This window comes from Gavialis gangeticus, unplaced genomic scaffold (genome assembly GCF_001723915.1).
Source record: "Gavialis gangeticus isolate Ggan-Ray unplaced genomic scaffold, GavGan_comp1, whole genome shotgun sequence".
Classification (NCBI taxonomy): domain Eukaryota; kingdom Metazoa; phylum Chordata; order Crocodylia; family Gavialidae; genus Gavialis; species Gavialis gangeticus.
Window position 1 is genome coordinate 160,855,267 of NW_017728992.1, and position 21,744 is coordinate 160,877,010.

A 21,744-nucleotide genomic window follows, 5' to 3' on the forward strand; every position below is an offset into this window, starting at 1 on the left:
AACAATAGGAGAAAGAGGAGAGAGGGAAAGAGAAAGAAAAAAGACGAGAGAGAAAGGAGAGCAGAGAGAGAACCAGGCACATACACACGCACACACAGAACTGCACACACGCACAGAACCACGTGTACAAACACAGAGAATCAGAACAGACACATGCACACACACATCCAGAACCAGGCACATGTGCACACACAGACGCACAGAACCAGAGACATAGGTGCACAGAGCCGGGCTGCTGGGCCACTGGACAAAGTCCGACCCAACAGTGCACTGGGCCTGCCAGACGCCCTGTGCTTCCCTGGGGAGCCAGCCCCCAGGCTGCAGCCCCGCCAGCTGAGGCCCCGGCCCAGGAACTGCCCATCAGCCCAACCACCCACGTACACACAGATAAGCCTGCAAAGGTGCGGCACACCTCATCCCAGTAGGGGAGCTGGGCCAGCGCTGGGGTTGGAGTGGGTGGGAATCAAGCAAGCTCCGCTGCAAGCCATGCTGCAGGCAGCCCAGGCTCTGTAGTTGGCAGCAGCTACCCAGAGGTGGGGCTGGCTGCAGCCAGGAGGTTGCAGACAGCTGCACGCACGCCTCAGAGCAGACGGTGGGGGGTGCCTGAGGCAGCACAACCCTGGCCTCTCCCCTGCTGCTAGCACAGAGCTGATGCCTGGGCTCTGGAGCCTGGAGCAGCTGCTTGTAGCCAGCCACGGCTCTGGCCCACTGCAGCAGGCAGGCTGCAAACAGCCATACCAGGATCCACCATCAGCTCTGTACCAGTGCATGCACAAGTGCCTTGGAGCAGGCAGTGGGGGGAAGGGGCCTGAGGCAGTGCAACCCCGGTCTCTCCCCTGCAGCTGGTACAGAGCTGATGGCAGGGCTCTGGAGTCCAGCGCAGCTGTTTGTAGCCAGCCTGGGCTCTGGGGAGCTGCTGCAAACAGCTGTGCTGGGCTCTGCAGCTCCGGCATCAGCTCCATGCTGGCAGCAACTGCATGTGCACCTCAGAGCGGACAGCAGGAGGGCTGTGCTGCCTTGGGGCCAGGCCCTATCCCCACTATCCACTCCAAGGTACACGTGCAGTCACTGCCAGCATGGAGCTGATGCTGGACCTGTGGAGCCTGGCACAGCTGTTTGTAGCCTGCCCACTGCTTGCTGCAGCTGCCAGCAACGGGGAAGAGACCGGGGTTGCACTGCCTCAGCTCCCCACCCCCTCCACCTGCTCCAGGGCATACATGCATGTGCCGGTACAGAGCTGATGCCAGAGCCTGGCGCAGCTGTTCGCAGCCTGCCTGCTGCACCCATCCCTGGCTCTGGGTATCTGCTGCCAACCATGAAGCCAGGACTTGTAGCTTCCCAGCCACCTGCTGGGAGCAGCCTGGGCTCCGTGGTTGGCAGCAGCTACCCAGAGCCGGGGCTGGTGGTGGCATGCCAAACAAAATGGCCTTACGTGCCATGCTCAGCACAAGTGCTAGGGGTTGTTGACCCCTGCTCTAGAACAAGAAGTGAAAATCTTAGAACACTGGGTCTGGAGAGTTGTTCTCAAGTGGGATACAGCACCTGTTCCTAGCCTGAATGTTTTGCGTAATTGTTGTATTTTTAACGCATCACTAGACCAGCACTTCATTGTTCAGTTGTGCACCTCAAACAAGCATAACTTTGGGCATGGAGCTATCGGGGAGTCATTCTACATTTCTGACATTTTTTATGCAGGTTATTTATTTTTAAATTAGCAACCATGTCCTATAGCAGATGGATCTCTACAGGCATGTCTAAATTTAATCTTTTCCTAGAAAGTTTATAAGTAAAATAGATACCTTGATTTATTAATAGTCCAAAGGAATCCTAACTGAAGCAATACATTTTGTCTCTCTTAAATTTGTAAGAATTATTGGGAAACAGTTGAGTAAGGCCAGAAAAAGCTAACTCATCTCTTTGCGGACAACTTATTTGTAAAGGTGAATGTCCAGATATTTCTTACAGACAATTTACATTGAGGGAAAAACACAAGAAACATTCATGGTCAGGGGAGAATGAGTGAAATTAAGAGTCAGTATGTCTGACACTCACAATAAAATCCTGTTATGTGGGATATATATTTTTGTTTCCATTTTTTATTCAAGAAACTTTTTTTTTGCTGAAGGAAAACATTGACAAAATCTGGATGAACACAACATAAAAACTATCTTCAAACTAAAAGAATTTGAGGCCTGAAAATAAAATTAAGTGGTTCTTGTATCTAGCCATGAAAAAGAAATTAAACTTGAAAATAAATTAATTGAATCTGGAAGTCACTGTTGGGCTATTATTTATATTATTAGTGCTTCAGTACTAATTATGTATTGATATTTTTTGTAGTAAGGTATTTTATTTGAAAGTACGGTAAAAAAGTTACTGTTGTGCACCTCTTCTGGTGCTTCCAGATTCTGGCATTTAAATTTGGTAGTTTAGCCAAGGACTTCAGTGAGATGGAATTTTATCTCGTGTTTTAATTTGCAAAGTCTGACTGGACTTTTCCTGAGCCAGAACCTGCGACAGCAGAAACTGGCAAAGACCTTCTGTCATTTTGGCCGCTATTAGACAACTTGATATGCATGTACTAGCTGAATATATATATCCATGTTAACTATTATATGGTACTTACCACTGATACTATATAACATCCAAAGTATTCAAAAGACAAGGGAAGACCTCATAATCAAAAAACTCAACAAAATACAGACAAAACTCACAAACAGCAGTGCCTGCCTCTTTCAGAGCTAGCAGCAAGAATGATTTCCATTTTGGCAGTCACTTTCACAATCCCTACCTACCTGCAACCCAGCTAATATGAAGGGGAGGTTCGTTACAATTCTGTAACCATGGCCCTGCCCTATTGTAGTTGTGCAGAAGGAGTCTATTTGTCTTACACAATTTTTATTTTTGTAATTGTGTAATGATTCATGCAGGCAGTGATTGGCGCTTCAAGTCATAAAATAAAATCAAGAATACTTACTGCTGTCAGCCCTCCCAACAAGAAGGAACTGCTTTATAGTGTCCTCTTCAAAGTGTCCAAAAAGCAACATTTCCATTTTCTCTTCATCCTGCCTGGAACAGCATCTCACAAAATTGGCATCTTCTGCCAGCATCTTTAGTTTTCACAACTGTATTAATAGCAATCCTATTTAATAAAAGAGTCTGCAATTGTTTTTAACATAATTTCATTAGGTACATTTATAAATATTTTTTAAATCCGCATTTGTTTAGCTTCAGATAATGTAGTCCAGATTTCGAGTTGCATCATTTCCTGAGCATGGTGCTCAGAGCATTCTTGAAAAATATATTTTCTCTTTGTTTGCTTGGGTTTTTCTGTTTGTTTTGAAAGAGGTGAATGTGCAGCCTGGTCATTAGTAAAGGAGAGAAATTTCCCAAGTGTTTGTTATGCATGGAATTTCTTCAACTTCCTCCAGTGTCCCATTTCCAAAAACAGCTATTATGAGGCCATCTAAAGATCATACATGATCACTGTGAATGCTTTTTTTAATAATCCAGACCTCTAACGGTAGAAGTGCCATCAAAAGCGGATTCAGTGGTTCAGGCCATATGTAACCCGTACTCCTGGTGGCTGAACAAGGAGGGGCACGGATCAAATCAGGCAGGAAATGTGTTGACTCACTGCTTCTCCCAGGCGGCTCCTTTTGGAGGAGAGGGGTGGAATTCAACAGGTAGGGTTTTATAGTACATTTTCCTGGCAGAGCTCTTGAAATATTCTGTTACTCTGCCACCTGTTCCTTTCTGCATAACTGCTCTCCAGCACAGCTGCATCCATGGATATGCTAAGTGTCTACAATGCCTTGGGTCTGCAAAAAGTCCGCATATTTGGACTTCCTATCAAAAGCCATGCAGCTAACACTTGGGAAATAATTTGACCCAGAACTCAGATTTAAGCTAATGGAATTGTTTCCAGGTTTGTATTCTTTTGATTCCAACAGAAGCATTTTTTTAGAAGTAAAAATTCTCCTTTTAGAAGGAGAAAATGCATGTGAAAGTGACTAAAATTGGACTGTATACCAGAATGAAATTGTTGGAGTATTTGCATCATCCAAGGTGGGAAAGATGCAAAAAACTAAAGCAGGGATTAGCAAACTGTAGTCTGCAGGATGGATCTCACCCACAGAAAGTATGGATCATGCAGACATGGGCTTGGGCACTATTCAGTGGGGAGGGGGGTGCTTCAGCAGCAGTTTCATTGCCCCCTGCCCCCCCCCCCCCAGAGAATTTACAGCTGCAAGCACTGTCTTCAAATCATGGTGAGGAAGAGAGGCATTGGCAGCTGGGTCCTAGTGCCCAGCCCCTCTGACCCAAACTGACTCACTCTAGCCTGTACCATAAAAAACTTGCTACCCAGCCATGTGGTAGGGATGTGCAAAGCCCTCACCATGCAGCTGTGTGACAGGGAGGAGCAGTTGTAGCAGCAGTAACTAGGTTGGAAGTCATGGAGAGTGAATCCAATGGTTGCACAGGCTGGATCTGGCCCACAGGATGTATGTTGTTAACCCCTGGCCTGAAGAGTAAAATATGTGTCTTTAAAAAAAAAAAAAAAAGTATAAATGTACATAAAAGATAAAATTTCCATGGCTGTCTAAGCTCCATTAAATGTCAATGGGATTTAGTTTCCTAAGTGGCTTCAGGAAATATTTTTAAAGGACACTAGGCATTGAACTCCCACTGAAATTTATACGTCTTAGGAACCAACATATCTTTAAATATGTGATCTTTTAAAAATATCATCCAACCTGTAGTTAACTGAAAATTATAAATACAGGTTTAATTTAGGTGGTAGAGGGTTGTTTTTTTTAAAAATCTGACTATACTTTTCATGAACAGCTGTGCATAGATTTGTTTAAACAGTATTAATTTACAATGATTAAATCAAATAATAGAATTAATTTTTAACTTACCACTTATTTTTACGGAATAACATACCATTTCCTTATCTTATTAGCCACACTAAGTTTATAATAGTTTGTCATCTGCTCTCTCTAAGTACATAATTGTATTGGTTTCTTTTTAAACGTGAGAACAATACTTTTTGCTTTCAAATAATCTTCCATCCAAGTACCTCAAAGTACTTTGCGAGCACTAATATACTTTGGCTCATGAAATTGCTGTTTTATAGATGGGGAAACTAATTCACAAAGAGGTTGATTGATTTGTCCAAGATTGCATGGGAAATCATAGAAATCAGAGACAAAGCCAGGATTTCTTTCCTCCTGAAAATGCATCCAAGTTGGCTTCTGATCACTTCTAACCCTTGACTCAGCATGGTGACCCGGCATGAATCAGTTTCTTTCAGTATATTGTAAAATATTTCTGTTTTCCTGGGCTAAATATAGACAGTCAAAAAAAACCAAGGCTGAATTGATTCAATCTTCATCCATTAGTTTAAACTGTGTAGAGTGAACCAATAAGCAAGTGAACAGACATTTACTTTTGATTCTGAAAATAACAGCCGTATGCCTGCAGTGGCCCAGGCCGGAAGCTGTGGGGCAGTAGAGCACACTTTTCTGCTCAGCTGGAACAGAAAGCTTGGACCAAGGCTAGCCCGCTCATCCTGCAAAGGGGTGGCGGGTGGGCTTGTGGGAGATGTACAGAGCATCCTGGATGCCGTGGGACTGTGAGTTAACTTGAAACTGGAGGGGATCTGGGACAGAAGTTCAATCGACTGATTTAAGCTAAATCAGTTAAGTCTTGTACTGCATCCATCCAGGTTTATCATAAAGTCATTTTGAAAGCAGCTTATGTGCACTGAACTTCTGTTGTGTTACAGATTGAACCAGTTTCTGATCACTTATACCAGTTTATGTGTAATTTCTGTCTCTACCCCAGATGTATGGAAACCTCTCCCAGCTCTCTCACCCTGTCACTTGGCAGCCCACCTAATGGATCCACACGATGAGTCAAGAGCTTGGAAACCTGGGTTGCCCAGGTTTATCACTCCTTCATTCTTCAGCTGCTCATTCAAAATTAGAATATCAAACTCTTCTAAGATATGAAATAACCTTTTTATGTGTAGCTCTAATCAGGAATTTCTGTTTTTCTCTCTCTTAGTTGCACAAGAATGTGAGGGGGTGTTACTCATTACAAACTAATAAAGAGAATTTTTTTTTAACAAGCAACATTAATTAACCTATGGAACTCACTGCCACTTAGCGATACATATAACATATGTATACTTATACGTATAACAAAAATACAGAGAATTCAAAGAAATAATTATGTCAAAAGATAAACTGAGCAGGATATAAAACCTCAAGTATCAGGGTTTTAAGCCATTCCTGATTATTAGGGGGTTAGAATGAGTTTTTCACAGGGACCAGAGTATCCATATTGGCAGATTTCAGGGCTTTTTGTATATTACTCTGAATTGTCCGGCAATAGTCTGTCAGACAGGTTGCAGGACAGTGCATGCATAAAACTTTTTAAACTCAAGGCACCTCCTTGTTAGATTCAAGGCAATCGTCAGAAAATACCAGCTCCTACTTTTCACTTGATTTTTGATTATGGAAAAATAATAGAATAATTCTTCTATTAAGAAGTACCTCAAAAAGACTACAACAGGTCAAACTATTTTTGACACTATGGATAGATACCTATCTGAAATCTCTGGGTTTATCTTGTGAGTCATGTATAAGCTTTTATGCACCTAACAGTACCAATAACAATAAAAACTACACTAACTACCCTGCAGCACTCTTTAAAGTGTATTGCAGCACCCTGTTTGAGAATCTGGTTTATACAAATAACTGTGAATCCAGGTGTTGATTTTTGGGGGGGAGAATCATAGAAGATGGAAACATAAATAGCTATTATAGTACATTATACAGATCCATTCCCTGATGCTCTATAATTTTTCCCTATTGTACCTTTTATAGTGTTTCATCAGTGCATTTTTAAATATCCCAAACAACAGCATTTTCAGTGCTTCCCTGGGGAGAATATTGCATATTCTAAAATAGCTTACCATCAGAAATTTCTTTAATATTTAACCTACATTTTCTGATTCTTATTCCATTACCTTTATCGTAATTTATACTCTGTGGGGCATCATAGTTGATTTGTTCCTTCCTTGGTCCCTAAAGCTACAAGTATTTATACTGTGTTTTCTGCCTTAGGTCACACTTTAGACATGGTACACATTTAACTCCTTTTACCTCTACTTGTAAAGTAATTTGCCGTAATGACTTGTGTCGCTCATTGTGAACTTCCTCTGATTTCTCAGCATTTGCACCCGAATAGCCTATGTACACCAAGAATATTTTGAAAATATGACCGGTCTTGTTTTGAATTCTGCTGAAGTTCTGCATTTTGAATGAGGATTGGGAGTTTTATTATACTGTAATATAATAATAAACGATGACAAACTTACAAAGAGAACATTCTTTTGCTATTTATTATTTGTAAAATGGTAGACACCGTCTAGAAATCAGAGAAAGTTATATACTCTGCTTTAAAGAACTTATAGTGTAAAAAGGAATACATCCTTCTATTCTGTTCAGTATAATTAGAGGGAAACAGTAATAAAGTGCAGAAAATTCATGTGGAAAAAATACATTCATGTTGTTGCATGCACTGATCAAGAATGAAATGCCCCTAAAATAACTGTTCAAAAGTGACTTTAAAAATGGATACTGGGGGGAGAAAGTAAAGGAAAAAAGTACTCTAGCTGTAATGTGTCGCACAGTACAAACACTGCTATAAAATCATTGCCTGAAAATTGATCAAATAAAAATAGAAGAATGTGCTAACTTTTGATCTTTGCCACATAGATCTAAAGTCATGATCAATTGGTTTCAGTATGTTCTCTGAAATCACATAAGGCTTCATATGTGCCAAGTTTTATATGAATCACATGATAAGGTCAAGAAAGACAAATTCCAAGGCAGACTTAATATACCCTGCTCATATGTGATACCATATTACCATATGTTGACTATAATGGTGGGTATGTAAATACTGTTCTTGAAAGGCATCCAATCAGTAAAACCTCAAATAAGTAAAAACTACACTAACATTTTTTAAATTAACTGGGAGTGAGGAAATGTATGGTAAGAAAATTGTAAAATAGAAAGGGCAAGGAGGGCACTCTATGATCATAAAACTAGAAAGAGAGAATCTTGGATTTAAAGAGAAACTGAATATTTCGAAGGATTTTTTTAAAATAAAAATATGAATGCCACAGTAACTTTGGGTGTGGGTTACCAAAGATAAAGGGGGAAATAAGCCTTATGCACAGGGAGGTTTTTGCCATCTGCAATGGCCAAAAAATGGAGAAATGCACAACACTGAGCAGAACTGAATGAGAAGGTTTATTTGTAGTTGTGAATATTAAGGATTGATCAAAGGAATACCACTAGAGAGGGCATACAGGAAGAGCAGTTGAAGTAAATTTGAAAAGCTCGACATTAAAAAGTGATTGCAGTATTGGTGAAACTCCAAACTGTATCAAATAACTGCACTGTTATCGCTACACTGCATCCTGCAGCATATGGTATTCTGGTCCTTTGCACTGCTGTATAGTTTGTCCCTTTTGCTGTTAATCTGTTTTTGCTGTTATGCAAAGAAAACCCAGAAATACGTAGTAAAGATTCTATTTTACCAGATCAGGAGTCTAGTTGACAAAGTAACTGAAATGATTAGATATTTTCGCAGCAGCTAAGCTAAACTTAATGGACATTTGGAACAGTGGTATCACTGGGCTTTTGTATTTGCTGATATATTTCTTGGCTTTTTCGTGCACATTACAAATTAAGTATAGCTACTGCAATGTACTCTCATTTTATATTTCAGATATATTTCATGTAATTGATATTATATATTTTTATATATTTCGCATTAATATACATGCAGCCATACTCTGTATGTATGGAACCACTAATATGATTTGTAAACAGTCTATAAACAATGCAAAGATAGTGCATGCTTTCCTTGATTTTATTTTGTTTCCTCTTACCTTCGTAAGTCATTTTGTTGTGTATCACATTACTGGAATATCATTAATGAGCGTGATTATTACCTTATATCCCCTACAGATCCTGGAAAAACTCTTCCAGAAGCTCTTGATTATTGCAAGGTTTGGTTGCAGACAGTAGCCGGAGAGATAGATGCTAAAAGTGGTATTCCACCTCCTTTCATCACAGTGCAAATTAAAGACTTTCTCAATGGGCCAGGTAAGTGCTATATTTTTAATCTGAATTGATTTCCTATTTTGCTGTCTATAGAGAGGTGCTCACAAAGCCTTCATTTCTTTTAAAATTTGCGTGCCAGAAAAAATGTTCCTTCATTCTCTGTAAAAGTTGAATTGTCCCCCAGGACTTTACTGGATAGAGGCCCAGGTTCAGCAGTATTTGATACAGGATCAGTTATAGATTTCAGGCCTGATAAGCAAATTATCTTTCAGCGCCAGGCATGGAAGCATCGTACCTTTAGAAATGTGATAGTAGAGATTGCCAATAAAAGGCAAAATGTGATAGTAGAGATTGCCAATAAAAGGCAAAGTGCGAGCTCTGAGTACTTAACATAGGTATGTATTTACCTACACCCCCAGGCTGTATTTCGGGGTGGGTGAAAAAAGGCCCGTGGGGCAGATCTGTCCCATGGAGGGACTTTGTCTAGCCTGCAGCGGGTCCTTCGATTCCACCTGGCCCAGGCACTGTCCAGCACCATGATGCATCCCACTGCCCCGAGGTGCACAGCAGGGCTGGGGCAGCTGCACAGCTGGACTCCCTTTCTAAGCAGCCCAGATAGCAATGGTTCCTTCCAGCTGCTGCTGCTGCTGGCCTCAGCTTCATGGAGATTGGTGGGGACCCAGGCATGTAGCCTCTGCCTGGCTACCACCACCACTGCTCACTGTAGGTAGGCCAGTGCAGAGCCAGCACAGGGTGGGCCAGGGTCAGGGCAATGTGTGTGAGACCTGGCTGGTCTGGAGCTAGTCCACTCTGGCTAGGGCAAGTCCATAGCAGGCATGGGATGGGCCAGGGCCAGAGTCAGGGCTGAGGTTGTGTGCTCAGCTGCTGCTGGGCACCGGTGGTGGCAAAGAGCCACAGGACATGTAGGCTCCAGGCTGTTGCAGGGGAGGGGTGGGGGTGCTGACCAGCCTGCAACAGCTCCCTAAAACTGCCTGTGTGGACCACAGGCCCAAATAATTGCCAATCCCTGCTGTATCTGGACCTCAGAGCTGATTGCCAGATCCACACTGCAAGAAGCCTCATGAGTCAGATCTGGACTCATTAGTAGGACAAGCAGCAGCAGCAGTAGAGAGGCAAGTGGTGGCACAGGATTAACATAGCCCTTGCTACTCTCCTGCTGCTGCCACATGTGTCTATCAGGACTCCATAGCTGGGAATTCATTAGCAAGTCACCCTCCTGAATTTATGGCCTGTCTGAGAGCCCTGCAGGCCAAGCAAAATGTCCAAGGGCCATATGTTGGACACACACTGTTTAAAAGTTTTTCAGTTTTATTTTGTAGATGATAAATATGTCTACCCCATCTGCAGACAATGTAGGCACACCTTACATCAGTATCCAAACTTCCTGGGGTTGTGGCTTTATGTCAACAACCATAAAGCAATGTAAACCTGAGGCCATTGACACACATTAAATTAATGGCATAATGGTATCAAATGTGCAATCCCAATCCTACCTCATACTTCATACCTTCAAGAGCAAATTGGATGCTTATCTTGCTGGGATCCTATGACCCCAGCTGACTTCCTGCCCTTTGGGCGGGGGGCTGGACTCGATCTTCCGAGGTCACTTCCAGCCCTAATGTCTGTGAAATCTATGTGCCATACTTTGGCCATATCTACTATGGGTTCGTGGATCAGATCCTAGTCCCACCATATTGCTGGCACAGGGGGCTCCGTATCACTGGAAAATGGTAAGTTTGGCTTCCGTATGCTCCCCTGGGTAGGAGCCCCAATCAGCTGACCAGCACTTCCAGCCTCAGGACGTTCACCAGAATCTTGACAGGCTCTGGTGTGCTCTTAAGGCTGGGAATACTGGCCACATGTTCAATTTAAGCTGCGATGGGAACCAGCCACAAAGTTATTAGACATATTTTGTGTGAAAACTTTTATGGCTTGTTCCCTGTTTTATCACACCATTAATTGAATGAGCATGTGGCCAGGTCAGTGTTTAAGACTTGATTAACCAGGTAATCATGTGTTAAGAGTAGCATCTGTCAGGGGCCTTAGACTAAGTTTTATAGAGCTTGGCTAATTCTAGGGTTTTCCTACAGGACATCTTTTGCCATTTCCTACGGGACATCTTAGAGCCATTCCTTTTTTTTCATCTGCTTGGTACCTGCTGTACTAAGGTACATTGATGTGACCCTGAATCTTAATATAGTGTTGTCCTGAGTCAACCCAAAAAAATAGGTCTGCCTTCTTGTACAGGGCTTTATAATCTATACTCATTACAAATGAGAGGTTTGTTAAATCATATAATCCTCCTTAAGAACTATTCAACTGTATTAACAGCTTTGATTAGATTGATTGACTGGTTGATTAGACTGGCTGGATCATCATATTCAATGAATAGTCATCAATTGTTTAATGTCTAGAAGGAGGTATCAAGTAGAGCTCCCCAGGGGTCTGTCCTGGGTCTAGTCTTGTTTAATGTCTTCATTAATTATTTGGATAATGGGATGAAGTGCATACTTAGCAAATCTGGGGATGACACTGAGGTGGGTGCAGTTGCAGGTACTCCAGAAAATAGGGCTAGCATCCAGAATTACCTGGATAGACTGGAGAAGCAGTCCACAATCAATCAGATTAGATTCAATGCAGAATCCTGCACTGAGGAGAGAACAATTGCATGCACAAGTATAGAGTGGTAAATGACTAGCTTTGCTGGACTACTGCAGAGAAGAACCTGGTGATTACAGCAGACTAGAAGCTGACTGTGGCCCAAGAATGTGCTCTTGTTGCAAAAAAAACCCAACAGCATCCTGGGTTCTGTTAACAGGAATGTCAACTGCAGATCAAGGCAAGTGATTATTCTGCTCTGTTCAGCACTGGAAAGGTCTCACCTTCACCTGCCTGTGTCCTGTTTTGGGCTCTACGCTTCAAGAAGGATGTGGACAGTTTGGAGAGTCCAGCTCAGAACAGCAAAAATGATTAGTGACCTGGGAGATGAGATTTAGGAGAAAAAGCTAAATAAAAGAACTAGGGTTATGTAGTGTGGAGAAGAGAAGAATGCAAGGCAGGGAGGAAGGGAAGGCAGGCATGGATTTGATAAGTCTTCCAGTACCCAAAGGGTGATTATGGAGAGCATAGATATGGATATTCTTTGTGACTGTAGGGGACACAACTAGGAGCAATGGCCTCAAGCTACAGCTGGAGAAATTTAGGTTGGAGATTAAGAGGAATGTTCTAACTTTGAGACTGGTCAAGCATTTGAACAGGCTACCTAGAGGAACTGTAGAATTTCCATCCTTTGAAGTTTCAAGAGCTGGTTAGACAGACACTTGAATGGGATGATTTAGTAAGAAATGATTCTGCCTTGAGCAAGAGGTTAAGCCTAGATTTTTTTGTGAGGTCCCTTCCAGCCCTACTTTCCTGTGATACTATGATTGCTAAAGAAGGGCAACACAATGGCAGTAGCTGTTCTTAAGAAAAGGTGGAGCAGTTTAATTCAACAGGACACTAACATCAGCTCTTGTGGCATCTGTGTTTCTGGTTGGCCACCCCTGTACTAGTACATATACTGCACCAATCTGTTCGTGGGGTAGTACAGGACTGTCTAACTGGTGGCTTTTGAGGGATTAACATGTAGCCGCTAGGCTCCCAGTCTATGTGCCACTCCACCCATTTTTCTCCTGTTGCTGCTTCCAGAGTCTCTGAGCTCTCTAGCTCCAGCTTTTGCTGTGTGCCCCCATCTTTGAAGGTAGCAAAGCAGTCTGCATGGATGAGGGGGAGCCAGGGACCCCATGCCACTATGAGATACCAGTGTGGTGCAATGGGAGTTTCCTGCTTTACCTTAAGGGGGATTTATGCTGCATGGTGGAGGGAGGCTCATGCTACACAGCTTGCAGTCCACCCATCATGTATCCTCAGGGGTGTGTGGCCTATGCAGCATGGCTAGGGACAGACATTCAGAAAGCCTGAGCCTGAATTGATTCAATCTGTGTAGGTCATTGGCAATGTGTACGGGGTACGTGTGGGTGCACATGCAGCCGCTGAGCTTGACAGTGCACCTGCTGCAAAAAGGCACCACCAACACTGCCAGCAGTGCCTGCGGGGGCCACCACTCCCCACCAACAACCCTTGCCACCCAGCAACACCCACAGCATCTGTGGGCAGTCCTCAACTGCTGCATATGATCTGCTAGCTAATATACAGAAATGTCTCAGCAAGGCCATGGGGAGGGAGATGGGGGAGCAGCCTACAATCTCTGCTAGAGCTGCAGCCAGGGAGCAGAAGGGAGGGGCCAGCCCTGCTGTGGAGCAGAGAACCCCAAGAGCATGCCAGGATGCTGGGGGAGTCTTAAACTAGCAAGGGGTCTTGGACACATTGCATAAATTGGTTTGACCCAAATCAGTTAAGTCTGATACTACATTCAACCAGGTTTATCTCAAACTAGTTTCAGCCATTTTCAAACTGGTTTATGTGCACTGAACAACTATTCTATTACAGGTTTAAACCAGTTTCTGATCATGCAAGCCAGTTTGTGTAAAGTCTGTCTCTAGCCCATGTGGCTGGGAGGTGTTTGGGGGGGGGGGAGAGGAGGAAGGGAATGTGGTCCCCAGCCACTCAGAAGTTGGACAGCCATGGTCTAGTGGTGTATTATGAGCATTTCTAAAATAGTATATTGCAACTTGAAGTATTATCTAAGGGCTTATGTCCATTTTTATATATCTGTTTTCTAATTAGTAGATGTATACACAAGTGAAATAGATGGCAGTCATTTAAAACAGCCGATCTGCTTGTCAACGCATTCATCAAGTTGTGTAAATGCCAGCAGAAACCTGAATATTGTTCTTACTGATAACTGTATATAGTTCTGAAGCAGATCAAACATTTACATGTTTTTAATCAATAGATCATTTTTCCTTAGGAATATATTTTTAGAAAGGTGAGATTTGCTTTCCAGCTTAGATCACCATTCATGCTTCTGTCTTATGATGCAAACTACAGCTGTTAACAAACAGTCTGTGCATGGTTCCCAGTATTTACTATTTTAGATAAAATGATACACATTGTAAACAGTTTGTCAGCTAAAGTAGATAAGTAGATGTTGTTCCCTAGAAAAATTGTATTCTTTCACCACACAGGAAGCCAGATTGTCACTCTCTATTAACTTAAAGATCAAAAAACTACAGCAAGTAGCTAGACTTGAAAACCACTAATTAAATAGAAATAACAAGATACATTAATGCACTTCTTGCCACATGAGTTGATTATTTTGTACATTTTTGGCAACTAAAGAAAAATAATATTTCTTCCAGATCTTAGGTAATAGGATCCTAAGAGGAATAAGCATTCGTCACTGAGCCTGTGGGAACAGACCTTAACTTTACTCCCAAAACATGAACTAAAGAACAATTATTTTCCTTTTTACAGTAACTAATTAGTTACAAAGTTTTAAACTTCTGCTACATTAAGATGCACAACCATCTCTTTCATATTAAATCTAGTATATTTGTTTGTTCACATGTAGATACAGCCACACTGTTAGTTACTTTTGATGTCGAATCTCCTTAACCAACAACAAAAAAGATGACCACTTTGTTTAAATAGTACAATATTTTGTTATCTTTCCCTATTATATCCTACTTTAAAGCTAGAAGAAATCGGATGCGTTTTATTGGGTCATAAGCTGTATTTCAACATATTTTTCCTGCAAGTAATGTTACAAAAGTCTGAGTAATTTATAAAGTATAACTTGTCTTAGAATTTGCCCTAAAAGTACAAATGAAAGCAAAATACAAATTTCCTGTGCCAAAATCCTCTTTCCTTAACATTTTCTTGGAAGGATGTTAGTTTAAGTATGAAATTATTAAGCTTTTTGATTTTTTTGCCATTTGGGATAAATTTCTATAGAACGCTTTATCCAATCAAATTAAGAAATATCATTTAGTCCCTCTGCTGAGTGATGAAACAGAGGTCAAAATCATGTTTTGGTCTGTTTGTATCCTGCCCTTACGTTGTTTGTATGACGCAATGAATACTATGACTCTACTTTTACATAAAAGCAAACAAACACAGCCCACTAAGGCCCTCCCTTTGGAGGGATTTTTTTTACCTCCAAAAGCAACAATTGTATTCATTAGCAAGGTCAGTGATTTGGAGAAACCTGGAAAATAGCAGCTACCAAAAACCCACTAGAATAATATCTCCAGCAGGTGATAGATTAGTTGGAACAAATTGGAACCATTGCATTTCGGCAATCCTGGTTTCTTTCAAGCTGTTTTAAAATGTCGTCATTTTAATACACAATATCTGCCCTGCGGAACAGTCCACAGCAGGTTAATTTGAATCATATGATGTGTCACTGCCCTCAGCTGACATGAGCTCCATTCCATGTGTGAAGCCATAATAAATCCATTCCCAACCGAGGCAAATTCCCTGTGAGAAGGTGAACTAATCCAGGCCTCACACTGGCATGCTAGCCCTCCATAATTGAAAGCAGGGCCACCTGTTCCCAGCACAGTTAGCCTATAGAGAGAAAATTAGCATTAGATCAGATACTTAATATATTGAAAATTCATTCATACTTCTTGCAAGTTCAGCTGTGGGCTGCTTAGCATGACATCATTTATAAACCTAGGAATGTGCCCACTTGATCCCAGTTTAACAGTTTTGTTAACCATGGTGTTTGTTAACTTTGAAATGAGAATTTTTTGATTTAATGAGAACTGACACGTGAGAAGGGGAACTGGCAAGGGTGCAGACTTTTCTAATTAACTCAGGGTCATTTGCAAGGAAGGTTTTAGCTGTCTGGCAGTTTTTTTCATTGTTCTTTCACCATCACGTTTTTGAACCACTGACACTAGCCATGAAATGACATTTATTTGATTAAGATGACAAACAGAAATATTCCAGATAGATGTAACAACATGTACATATTCATTTTTTAGCACATATTATATTTATAGAATTCAGAGACTCATTTGGATGTAGATATATGAAGAGTATTTTTAAGCAAAGTACCGAAATGACTTGTGTATTCAAGCATCTAGGTTTAATTGAAAGTCAGTTGGATTTAAACTCCCAAGTGCTTAAGTCAGTTTTGAATATAATAGTCGGGTTTTTAAATCATTTATACAATTTTGAAAAATTTCCCTGCCCCTTGTCATCCTTTGGCAGCATTTGTGTACTTTTAACATCTGCTTCTATGTTTTGCTGTCCTCTTGCCTCTGCCTCTTCCCTTTGAATTTTTTTCATTTTGCAAATTTGTGGAAAGGCCAGGAAAGGAACCTAGAACCTGTGACTGTCAATGCTGTGCTTTAGCCGTAAAACATTCTATTATTTCTGAGTACATAATACTGAACTTATTTGGGTATGTGTTCTTATAACAACGTAGTGTTGCGAGATATGCGGCTGTAGCAGGACACCAAGGTGCCTGCTACTTGGAGAGCCGGGATAACCCCTCAGGTGCCGGTTGCTGGGGCAACTAGAGAGAGCCAGTGACCCACACCTGCTAGAGGTCAGGTGATCGGAAGGGGCAGGGCCTGCCTCCCATTTAAACCCCAGGGCTGAGGCCAGGCAGGCAGTTCCCTGCTGGCAACCAAGGGGGAGGGAGCTCTGCCTGAGTGAGGAAAAGGAAGAGGCCTGAATGCCTGAACAATGTGACACTGGTGAAATGGAGAAACCCTGGAGTGGCTCAAATGTTGTTATAGCCAGATGGCTTAGATTTACGTTATAGTAAAGGAGCTTGTGTTTTGTTTATGGAAGCCCGGAGGTTTGGACAGGAGGTTTGGGTGAGGCTATTAGGGGTTGGAGGAGGCCTCATACGAGAGCCACAGCCACGTGGAGATCCCAGCCCCAGAGGAGGGGGCCGTGATTGAGAAGCCCCAGAGGAGGGGGCCATGATTGAGAAGCCCCAGAGGAGGGGGCAGCAACCACCAAATGCCAAAAGGGCAACATTGGGAGTGTGCCAAACCCGAACGCCAGAAAGGATGGAGTATAGGGAGAGTGCCAACTCTGAGTGCCAGAAGGGTGTAGTATTGAGAGAGTGCCGACTCCAAGGGCCCAGTAAGCCTGAGCGAGGCAACGTCATGGAGAGCCTAAGCGCCCAGTGAGGCACAGCGAGAGACAGGGCTGCGGAGAGGTGATAGCGAAGTATTGAGTGAGACCGAAGAACAGACATCTGTGAGGCTTGGGGCGTGGTGCAGGGATGGCTGGAGCCACGCATAGCCCATAAGGCCAGGGTGCACGAAACACCCATTATAGAGACAGGACAAGTAATAGCAGGAGAACCATGACCAAGAGGACAAAAGGCAGCCTCCCTTTAATATATATAAGGCCAAGACATGGCAGGCAAGATTTGAGGGTGCTTGTAGGCAGCTTGGCATGGTACAGAGGGCAACTAGGGGAGAGCATGGCGACCCTAGGATGCCTCTCCTGTTACAGTGACTCAGCTCTGAATAAACTCTCTCAGGTGTGTTAGTGCAGCATTTCTCTTAATCTAATTGGCCCTGCTGAGAACAACAGTACCTTTGCTTTTCAATTTTCCCATCTGTAAAATAAGGGTACCAATACTTTTCTTAACTGTTTTTCCTCCCAGACCCATTGTAGCTGGCCATAGAACCATTTTTCAAAGGAAGTATTGGGGGTGATATCTTTTCTTGAGCCAACTGCATGGTTAGAATAGAGTCAGACAAGCTTTCAAATGTAGGGCATTCTTTATCAGGTCAAAAAGTAGCTGGCAGTTAGGAACATACATCTACAGGTTTCTTTGTTTCTTTATGCCTACAAGGTTCGTTTGGTTTTTTATTTTTACCATTTTACATCTTAAACTATGTTATGTTGAGTCTTGTAAGATGGTAGACTCAGGGATTACTTGATCATTAGAAGCCAAAGGTGTTAAACTTCACTAAAGTCATGGCTTTGTAAAGTATATGATGCCCCAGAGGTGGGGGAGGGGCAGTGCTTTAATTAGAGCGGCTCTGAGAGCTGCTCTAATTAAAGTGCTACAGCGTCTCATGTATCAGTATCCTTGTGCTTAAAAATGGTGGCAGGGGCACTTAAACTAAAGCTCATTTGGCGAGCTTTAGTTCAAGTGCCCTTGCCACCTTTTTAAAGTGTGGGGACCCTGATACAGGAGACGCAGGAGGCTGTTGGAGCATGGTAATTGCCACGCTTCAGCAGACTCAGTTAATCAAGTCTGCTCCGATGCACTGGAATTCCAATGTGTTGAAGCAGTCTCCACGCTTCTGATTAGGGCTAGGGACAGACATTCAAAAAGCCTGAGCCTGAACTGATTCCATCTCTGTAGGTTAGTCTAACCTGGCTAGGCTAAATCACTTTGTAGTTGAACAGACATCCCAGAAATGCAGGCACATGCCTGCAGTGGCTCAAGCTAAAAGCTGGGTGGCAGTAGAGCTCTTCTTTCCCTTCTGCAGGGCTGAGTTGAGGTGGGTATAGCCAGGCCCCAGCAGGATTAGGGAGGAGTGCCCCCCCTTCTTGATAGCAGAACATTTATCTGCTCTGTTAGCAGCATTTATCACCCCATCAGAAAACAAACAGCCTTTCCCATTAGTTCAAACTCCCCTTAAACAAAGAAGGAACAGAGAGACACTACCAGCTGAGCTGTTGATTAGCACCAAAAAGCCCTATCTGCCACAGCACAAACCATAGCCAGCATGTGGTCTGCTAGCTAATACTGTGTGTCTGTGTACAGCAGAGGGGATAGGGGATCCCTGTTTACCAGGGAGTGGTGAGGGGAGAGCAGGAGGAAGCCAGGCAGAACCTACTGTGCCTGTAAGTCTCTGCCAGAGCTGCACCCAGGGAGCAGAAGGGAGGGGCCAGCCCTACTGTGGAGCAGAGAACCCTGCCGTGCCCAGAGAGCATGGTGGGATGCTGGGGGAGTGTAACAGGGGGCTTCCTCAGGGCCTATCTGACATTGGCCCACCCACCTGTTTCTATGGGCAGCCACCCACCTCCTTTCCTGCCATGCCTGGATGATATATAATTAGGATATTAATTAGGTGGGAGGCTTCCCATTTCTTGCCCAGATGCCAGGGGGCGCTATCTGCAGCTCCGTTCCTGCCCTACACTGCAGCCTAAGCCTTGCAGATGGCTTCTACAGTTCTTATAGCATTACTGGCCCCACACTGGGACCCAGAATCCTTCAGTCAAGACCCCAAATAGATCCCTCCAATCAGGCAGCCTACTCCACCCTTATTCTGTACTGCCTAACTCCCTGAGCTCTTCCCCCTCTTAGGTGTGGCCCCTCCGGGACCTTTGGCCACACCGGCCCTGGCCTCACCTCCAAGGCCAGTCAGAAACCCCAGCCTCTCAGCTCTGGGTGTCCCTTATGGTGGGCCTCTGGCCTTTTTGACCTTTCGGGTCCTGGCCCCAGCATTTACCAGTCGAGGGTGTTTTAACTCAGGTTTCTGAGCCTCTAGCCCCCTCTCTAGCCTTCTTGGCCCAACTATCGGGTAACCCACCCAGTTGTGGGAGCTGGGGCTATTAAGGTGCCCTGATCCGCCTTTCACTAGGGTGGTTGACTGGCCTAGTATTTCCTAGGGACTCCTGCACCACTGGGACCCCATCAGGCCACCCACTCCTGGCAAGGCGCAGTTTTAGGTCATGCCCAGGACCAGGAGCCTCCAAACCATCCCCTTAAGCTCCTGCCCTTACCTCCAGGTGTAGCCTGCAGCCAGGCGATGTTTCTGCCTGGCCTGCCAACAGCAAACCGCTCTGTTTATATAGGTGGCCAGAGATCTAAAATGGCCGCCACAATCAAGCACCTGCTGGCTCCTTGGCTCAGCCCTTAAAGTGGCAGACACCAGCAGTGCACTGCCACAGGGAGTCTGATTTAATTTAAACCAGCAAGGGGTCTGTGACATACATTGCATAAACCAGTTTGAGCCAAATCAGTTAAGTCTGATACTACATTCAACCTGGTTTATCTCAAACTGATGTTCAGTGCACATATATGAGTTTGAAAATGGCTAAAGCTGGTATGAGCTATGTGGCAGGAAGCCACCCTTGTTTCTCCCCAAAATCTCTGTGCAGTGACAGTTTGGTTAAGATGGGCCCAGCAGAGGAGACACGCCTTTACCCTATCTCTTTAGGTAACCTGAGCTGGCTACATTCCTGAGGGAGGGAGGAAGCCTGCTCCCTCTGGCTACATGACTGGTATCAGCGACCTGGGTGGGGGTGTTTCTACTTGGTGGGCTAGAGTCTGCCTGGCAACTAGTGATGTATTTCAAATTGGTTGGCCGACAGCCAACAGGTGCTGGCCTCCATTGGACCAGGTGAACAAGGTCACAGGGCTATATAAGTTAAGACTGCCCAGGAGGAGGGGGCAGCAGCCATGTGGGGGACTCAGACTTAGAGAGGAGTTTACCATCTGAAACTGGTTCTCTCCCCCATAACTCATGAGCTGGGAACAGCCTGCCTCCAGAGGGAATCCCCAACAGCCTCAGGATGATGCTTGTGAGTAAGCTACTCGAGATCTGATGAGATATATAGCTAGCAGTAACTCAGATGCGTGATCAAAAGGCTACCTCAGCCAGACTGTTTTGCTGTATGGGATTTCTATGATAACGCTCTATCTTGTACCCTATTTTCACCCTACCTCTGTATTCAATAAAGTTCTCCTTTGTGACTGGTGTAGGAGAGTTATTGAGGGGTGGGTCTAAATCATGCCTAAGAGGTCCCTTAGGTCTGCGGACTAAGGGAGACTTTCCTTTTTGGCCCCCGATTTTGGGAAGTGCCCCAAGTGCCTGTACTGGGTTGAGTACCCGTAGGACTATTTAGACCTGTGTTTCCCTGAGGACACAGGGCTGAGAGAGTCCCTTCTCGGGGTGGTAGCAGCTTACGTTACCCCCCAGGCTAGCAAGTGTGCTCCAGGAAGGGGGTCAGCCGAATGCGAGGCACCCCTAGGGAGGCACTCAGAGCCTGGAAGGTGGTCGGGCGCAGTGAGGTGGGTGGCTCAACGCAGGAGCGCCCCCTACTGGCCTGCCACAAGCTAAACCTGGTTGAATGTAGTATCAGACTTAACTGATTTGGCTCAAACCGTTTTATGCACGGTCTGTCCCAGACCCCTTCCTGGTTTAAATTAAGTCAGAGTACTCCAGCATCCCGGTTGCTTTGCAACCCTGGACGAGGCTCTGCTCTCTGCTTCAGACCAGCAGGGCTGGCCCCTCCCCTCTGCCCCCTGGCTGGAGCTCCAGCAGAGACTGCAGACACAGCAGCATCTGCCTGGCTTCCTCCTACTCCCCTCCCAACACCCCACTCCTTGCTGAAGCAAGGATTTCCCCTTCCACTCTGCCTTACTCAGACACCTATCAGCATTAGCTAGCATATCACATGCTGGCTATGGTTAGTGCTGTGGGAGATGAAAGAAAGACAGGAGGGACAGTGCTGGCTTAGGGCTTTTTGGAGCTAATCAATGGGTAGCTGGTAATGTCCCTCCGTTCCTTCCTTGGAAAAATGTATTTAAGAAGAGCTGGAAATAATGAGAGAGACTTTTGGGGTGATAAATGCTGATAACAGAGCTGATAAATGGTTTTTGGATGTGTTGGCAGCATATTGTGCATTAATTCCA

At 43.9% G+C, this 21,744-nt stretch overlaps 1 protein-coding gene across 4 annotated transcripts in view; it reads left to right on the forward strand.

Moving 5' to 3' along the window:
• VPS13B (vacuolar protein sorting 13 homolog B) overlaps window positions 1-21,744 on the forward strand; it is a 1,046,600-nt gene that overhangs the window by 825,729 nt on the left and 199,127 nt on the right. For all 4 annotated transcript variants that reach the window (XM_019527996.1, XM_019527995.1, XM_019527993.1 and 1 more), the window contains one exon: window positions 9,054-9,191. In XM_019527996.1, the coding sequence (XP_019383541.1) occupies window positions 9,054-9,191 (138 nt within the window). The remainder of the gene's footprint in view (window positions 1-9,053; window positions 9,192-21,744) is intronic.